This window comes from Arctopsyche grandis, chromosome 3 (assembly GCF_051622035.1).
Source record: "Arctopsyche grandis isolate Sample6627 chromosome 3, ASM5162203v2, whole genome shotgun sequence".
Lineage (NCBI taxonomy): Eukaryota > Metazoa > Arthropoda > Insecta > Trichoptera > Hydropsychidae > Arctopsyche > Arctopsyche grandis.
The window spans coordinates 29,663,607-29,671,226 of record NC_135357.1 but is presented as its reverse complement, the minus strand read 5'-3'; the positions used below and the strand labels follow the sequence as shown (position 1 = coordinate 29,671,226).

The 7,620-nt window shown below is 29.3% G+C and overlaps 1 protein-coding gene across 1 annotated transcript; it reads right to left on the bottom strand.

Annotated features, from left to right (window-relative positions):
* Positions 1-2,330: 2,330 nt before the first annotated feature.
* LOC143909026 (phospholipase A1-like) lies at positions 2,331-4,756 on the bottom strand. Its single transcript, XM_077426915.1, has 6 exons — positions 4,711-4,756; positions 4,480-4,606; positions 3,931-4,037; positions 3,189-3,462; positions 2,889-3,116; positions 2,331-2,802 (listed from the first exon to the last, which is right to left on the bottom strand). The coding sequence occupies exons 2-6, from the start codon at positions 4,586-4,588 to the stop codon at positions 2,516-2,518; spliced, it is 1,005 nt and encodes a 334-aa protein (XP_077283041.1). The 5' UTR covers positions 4,589-4,606; positions 4,711-4,756; the 3' UTR covers positions 2,331-2,515.
* Positions 4,757-7,620: the final 2,864 nt, after the last annotated feature.

The window sequence follows — 7,620 nt, the reverse complement described above, 5'->3', positions numbered from 1 at the left end:
TTTACAATATTTAAAAGATACTGCTATCCTATAGTAAATTTATTTTGATGTTCTAAGAATTGTAAATAGGTTTTTGAGCTCGTTTTCCTATTATGCTGTTCATTAACAGTAGAATAATATAATACTGTTGCGTAAGGGTGGGTGGAGGATCCAAGTAAAAGGCCAACAGTCGTATCACAGCATTTATTGATGATTCAGGAGATACACGTATTGCCAGTGTTCAGTCCAGAATGACATGATATTGCCTACGTACCGCCTTATAAAGGGTAGATATCTCAAGACGCCTAATCTGTTTACCTGTTGTATAGTCACGTATTCGGATATGTATTTCCACGACATTGGGTCTTCCCGTACCGATTCTGAGAAATAACTAATAACGGTCATTGTTTAGCCTAAATGCACTTAGAGTCCAGATATAATCTTTGGAAGTAAGTGCATGCATTTAGTTAATCCGATAACAGATATCCGTTGGTCTAAGTGCAATTCGCTCAATCCGCGGCGTACGTAACAATACTATGATTACTAACAAAATTAAATTAAAATTGTAAAATAGAAAGTGATCAGTAGATCAGTAGTTATTGAAATAGATATAAGATGTACAATTGTGAACATAATTTAGTAATAATAAAAAGCATTTTAAAAAATATATTTTTGTTGTTCCGAGATTTTGGACATTTCAAATTAAAAGCAGTGATAAAAATTTGTGAATTTAATTAAACTGTAATAATTTTTTTGGAATTAAAAATAGACTTACGCAACTTTCATTTATTTTAACAGATTATAAAGTGTAGTGTGTTACTTTCTCAAGTGTAGTTATTTAAAAATGAAATTAAAAACGTATACTTATTTTTTTATTGATATGCATTTGAAAAATTATATTATTATTATAAAAAGCTAAACTATTGTATTTAAACGATTCGTATTAAATTTTGGTTGATTGTATTATTAAAATTTGGTTGATTTCGTTCGTGCCGATTTTCATAGAAGTTTTTGAACGGCAATGCTGGTGTTTTTTATTTCATGTTGAATTCTTTGATTATATGACAGTGTCGTATTTTTATTTTAGTTTGATGTCAGATGTCTTTCAGACAAGTCAATTTAATGCGTTTAAGATTTTTTTTCCAAATGGAGAATGTAAAGATACATTTACGGTATGTTATGTTATACGAGTTCCGGAAAGGAGTGCGTGTTGGAATCCCACAAATCACATCCAGGACTTTTATTTTTGGATCGTGCTACTACTCTATGGACAGCTTATTAGAAGTGATTAAACCGATTTCAAAATGGCGATTTCAACATGGAAGATGGACCCCGCTCTCGACGGCCTTCCGCCATTGATAATGACATTGTGAGTGTCTTAGTGAATAATGACCTAAAGATTACAACTGAAAGGATTGCTGAGAGAATGTAGATTTAAAATCTTACCGCAATTCATTACTCTTGAATATACCAAACCAGCCCGAGAGTAATATGAAGAACCAAAGGGTTATCAATCGAGTACTTAAATATGAAAATAGTATCAGCATTCAAAAATGTAGAACATTGAACAATAATTGTAGAAAAAGATGTTGATTATATAATTGATAAATAAAACTGTCTTCATTTAAATATTATCTATTTGAAGTTTACTTTCAAATCAGGCACAAACTTATGCAATCATTATAGATTTTCTAGCCAGTTCAGTAGGTAATTCTTATATGAACGTCATGTTTTTTCATTAAGTTCGATTTTTCTTCGATGTCAGAATTAACTTTAATCTTCATATTTATAAAATCACACATTTGGCAAGTGTATTTGAGTGAAAGTATAAAATAAAATCTCTCTTAAAAAGGTTTAGTGTATTTTTTCGCTTTACAAATGATGTAATTTTTTTTCTTGTATACATATATATTTCAATATACAAAGTATACATTTTTCTTATTAACTGATTAATACATAATAATAATTTAAAATAGTATATGTACCCATGTCACTTTCAACGATAATATATAACGGTGAAATTTCTATGATACCAAATACCATGTGGATATTATATTGACGACAAATTTACAAAAAGATATCAATGATTGCCTAATTGTCATATGTCATAAACATTTTGAGGGTCCTTTAAATAGCAGGTCAAAAAGGGTGTTGAGTGCTGACTCAATATTTGATTAATCCATACAAATTAGCCGGAACAATATTTTTGTCTAACTTCAAAAACAATTCAACTGACATAAAATGGAAGTTATTATGTTTAGGTACTATAGCTTATCTATTTTACACTACTGACAGTCAAATTTTAGTCAAAAACCGGTATAACCGGTAACAATATCGCGTTTTTTTTCTCTGATACCGTTTAGTCTGTTGGACTGGAATTGCATATATGTAAATAATATAACAAATATTGTAAAGTTTGTCGACTAAATGAGGCACTTTTATTCACTTTTACTTTTACAGTCTAATTTTAGTGCTAAATTGTGTGGATATGATTTTAAAGCTTCATTATTCTTTGAGTATATTACAAATATATTTATTACAAAATTCCAGCGGTTCCTAATGCGTATGGAGCACTATCCTTTGTTACAAGATAGTAAGTACCCCTTGGAGTCGTTTCTGGCAAAAAATAGCCCATTTCTGCTTTGACATTGTTAGTACATCCTCTATTCAGGAATGTGTTCCAATCACTACACCGGACTGATAAAAATCCACTTGGATTCATTACACTTTCTGCATAGTATATAGCCCTAAAATGACTACAATATGTATTTGAGAAACATCCTGGCTGATTCGTTCCATTATTGGGATAAAAATCCACGTGACCTATAAAATATAATAAATTCTTATAATTCAATGAAAATTGTAAATATATAATAAGTTGTTAAACAGATTTTAATAACGAAATTTACCAATAGGGCCTTCAAAATAACCATCTGTGTGCAAAACATCAACAAAAGTGGCGTCAGTGTCCGTCAATCTTTTACTGGGAGGCAGTGCGTAAAAACACCTCGATGCTGGATCGAGGCTGGAGATACGATTGATTTTTGAATTTGTTAATTTATAAAATTCTTTTCCTGCGAAAGAAACTATTTGACCGCCTAAGCTAAATCCTATTAAGTGAAACCTTGGCACACCAACTGAAAGAAATATTTTATGTGTTCATTGGTACATATTATATATGAATGAAATCTCAATCCAATCGTACTTACGACCACGTAACTCTGCTAAAAATCTGCCTAAGGCTTCTCCGGCATATTGAGCGTTCGTGCTAGCCAAAAGATAAATATTAGTGGTCAAAATGGCGTGATCGTATACGAAAATGCTCACATTTCCAAAAGATTGCAAGTATCTTGCTGCTTGGACAATAGTAGGATCATTGGCGCTCATTAAATAACCATTGGCTACGACAACCACTGGCAAATTTTTGTTAAATTCCGGCAATCGACTTATACTTTTTACAGCTTTGTTTATAGGAAAAACGACCTGAAATTGGATAGCAGAACAGTTTATATTAAAAAATGTGAACTTTGAATTTCAATCACAATAAAATATAATAGTGTAATTTTTTTCCTGGTCTTATCATTATGGATTTTCAAAACAAAAAATATTCAAATTCGCATTTCAAATTTGCAATTTTTTTGTAACAATATTTGGATTAGTGTATGTACATAAATTTACGTAGTGTATTTACATATGTATTATTTATGTACATATGTATATACATATGTACATAAGACCGGAGCAAAAAACGCGAATTTTGAATTTCAATCATTGGAACCAGTGGAAAACTTGCATCGTATCAATGACACGTTCAATAAAAAGTATCATCGATTTTAAAAATAATTATTATGTCTCCAACCATTTGACTTATCAAATATGTAAATCTTAATTTTACATTAAACTATTTAAATAGTATGTAAAATAAATGAAAAAATAATAAAAAAGTTTTACCTTATCAGTTGGAGTGTAAAATATTATTGAACAAAATTTTAATTTAAAATTAGATTTAATAGCAACATTTTCGTATGTCGTGCCAGTTGCAATTTTAGTTGTAGTACCTAAAAAAATAAATGGGTTTCAGATTATTCATGAAAAATTTCTCAAAGTAATATTTTATTGCATGAAAAGATCTTTATGTTGACACAGACAAACATTTAGTTGGTTTTCAACTTTATGGTTGTTGTTTTTTTAGTTAATTATTATAATAAATGGTCAGCAATTATAATGAATGATCAGTGACTATAGTAAATGATTAACGGCCAGTGAATTGAGGTCAGTACATAAAAATTTATTTATATTAAATATAGGTCTGTTATAAATCTGTGCATATCGATTGGTCAGTAATTGATATCTTACGGTCATTACTATTATTTGATTAAATAAACTGATCAACTGATGAATACACTGCTTAAACAAATTCTTACATTGTACATTAATTTATTTTTTTTAAAATAATTTTCATAACTTATTCATTTCAATAAATTAATATTTGATACTTACAATCTCCATCTGTTAAAAATTGTTGTAGAGCATTCAGAGATTTAATACTTTTAATACAACTTACGAAAACGATCAAAATCAAAACGAAATTAGTTTTATATTGTTTCATCGTAGTTTTTTTGAAATTCTATTATACATATTATAAGAAAAAGTTACAACGTATCTAGATATTTGAAATATTATATGTATGTACATATTTGAAATATTATATGTATTTGAAATTTTACTTACATTTGAATAGTACAAAAGTTGTTTCAACTGAAGTTGTCTAACATGAATGTATGTCTAGCACCTACTCGTTCAGTTTTTATAGTATTTTCTCAAATTAACTCTAAAATGACCGAAAAATTAGCGAAAGAAAATTATATTTATAAATTTAATTTGTACATATATTTAAATAATATGCATAACGAATAATGTAATGGCATAAAAAATCCAGGTGTGACCAACCCATGAGCATAATTTGAAGAATGTATTTGAGGAGTACAAAAAATATAAAAATCAAAATACATATCACATATTAGCTATAAGAGCATTTTCAATAATGGTCTGAACACTAATGTAGGGAAACTCATACAAGACACTTCCGAATTTTTATTTTTATTACTAAATATCACTACAAATATTATAGGCAAAAAATATCAATGAGATATAAATAGTTTGAAAAATCAAATTAAATAATGATATATTGTTTTCAAAATAAGTTACAACGTGCGGTTTATGAATTTATAATCAAAGCCTTATCAAGTAAGTACATAAAAAAATACAAATATATTGATTTTTAGATAGCTTCAGTAGAGTGGAAAAAATCATGTACTCACAACATTTTTGACTTTTTTAAGGGAAAAAATCCCATTTCCGGTTTATTATACTTTTTGATTTTTTTATATTTACGTGACATTGATATAATGTCTATACTGAAATTTTCTTGCGAAGAGCACACATATGGAGATGGTTGAAAAAATAATGATTAAATTGCCATTTCCGGTTGACGGATTTTCACAAAATTTCATACATTACTTGGTATTTAGCTTAAACTTCTAGATATTAAATTTTAGTTCAATAAGCTGAAAAGTTTCAGTGAAAAATTAAAAAAAATCTTGATTTTCTAGAGTAATAGTACTACTTCCGGTTGGGGTAAAAATATTTTTAAAATATCAGCTTATGTAATTTATTATATTCATTACACATTAGTAACAAACTACCTGGTAGAATTTATGACAGAATCATTAATAACCATACTAACACACTTGTAAAGAGTCTCACTGATTACAACAAAATGTCTATACCCTTCAGGTATAAACACAGATTATCTAAGCACAATCTTCTTTAGATCGTCGAATTTGGAGAATCTTTAATTAATATTATGTATTAGATATATTATGAGCATTTATAAGAATTGTAAATAGGTTTTTGAGCTATTTTCCTGTTTTGCTGTACATTAACATTAGAATAATATAATACTATGATTACTAATAAAATTAAATCAAAATTGTAAAATAGAAAATGATCAGTAGCTATTAATATATGTAGATATAAGATGTATTGTTAAATCAGTCAAAATCTCCAGGTTAAATTCGCATGATCACAAAACTTCCATTGTTACTACGTATATACATATGTATAATATAATATATGTACATAGATAAAGTAAAAAAATATGTGACTTAGAAAATACAGCATAAATTTAGCATAGTTTTTGAAGTAGCGTATTGAAATTGAAATTTAGGTTGTAATAAAAAAGACATTTAGAGAAACCATCAAATAAAAATGAAAATTTGGACTCGCATTCAATTGTTGATTTTTCATATACGGGTTTTGTCATAATATTATCATTATAATATAAAGTTGAATGTCGAAGTTTATATTTATTTTTTGTGTATAACTATATGTATAAATTATACACATAAAATGTACATATAAAATGAAAAAGGTAAAAATAAATAATGGCTTGTTCTGAGCGTGTGAAAATTAAATGAACACAAATTGTTGACAGTATAAACGCAAATTTTAAATAGAAATGACTGAATTTAAAATGGCCGTTAGGTATTCAAACAAATAGACTTTACGTTTTATTTACGTACATACATCTATGTCTATCTACATGTGTATATATGTATATGTAAATATACATTTTATTTTATAATTTTTGCCACTTTGATCGATAGCATTACATGTTAACTACTAATCTGCTGGGTTTTTTTTACGGAAATACGGGGGTTAGCCAACATTGAAGTAAGCTAATGTGTCTGACATGAAGCTAGAGGAGTTTAGTCGTGAAACTCATTAAAAATCGGAATCTGGTGTCATATTGGAGCGATGACAGCTATCTAACGAAACGCGGCTTTCTACCGCCCCTTAATAACTCAATTGAACTCAATTTCACTTTCACTTATTGTAGCTGATTTTCTTCTTCTTCCTGTTAATGCCTTTTCCGCATCCGGACGTTGGCGACCACCTCGTCGATTATTTATATATAAGATATCCACATCGGTCTTCAGTGGCTCGGAATAGCTCTTCGGCGCTCATATCGGTCCACATGCGCATGTTTCGAAGCCAAGATAACTTTTTTCTGCCAATCCATTTTTTCCTTCTATTTTCCCCATGGTTGTCAAATGGAGAAATTCGTATTTTGGACCCCGTATCATGTGTCCGAGGTACTCCATCTTTCTCCGCTTGATGGCAGAAACAAATTCCCTGCCTCTCCCAATCACGCCGAGGACAGCTTCGTTTGATATCTTTTTGGTCCACGGAATCTTCAGCATACGCCTGTAGACCTACATCTCAAAAGCTTCTACGCGGCTGATCATCTTGGTCTTCAGAGTCCACGTCTCACATCCGTGTAGTAATACTGTCCAGACGTAGCTCTTCGCGAATCTCAACCGCGTACGAAGATTGAGTTGCTTGTTTATAAGCGTCGTCTTCATTTTGATAAATGCTGTTCTAGCCATCTCGAGCTGATTTTACATTTCTTAAAAAATAAAAATTAGGCTGTGAAATTTTTATTAAAACAATAATATTTTACTGAAGTTGGATTTTCGGGAAACGAAATATTATTTCAACAAAAATTTAATATTTTACAATCGACATTTACAATTATTTTCTTTTTTAAATAAATTATGATAGAAAGTTACCATAAGA

What these genes read in the sequence shown, in the direction of transcription:
- LOC143909026 (XM_077426915.1), bottom strand. Translation starts at nt 4,588, where the DNA reads ATGAAACAATATAAAACTAATTTCGTTTTGATTTTGATCGTTTTCGTA. An exon ending in ATTTTTAACAGATGGAGATT is followed by an intron (nt 4,038 to 4,479) that starts GTAAGTATCAAA and finishes TTATTTTTTTAG; the next exon opens with GTACTACAACTAAAATTGCA. An exon ending in TTATTTTGAAGGCCCTATTG is followed by an intron (nt 2,803 to 2,888) that starts GTAAATTTCGTT and finishes TATATTTTATAG; the next exon opens with GTCACGTGGATTTTTATCCC.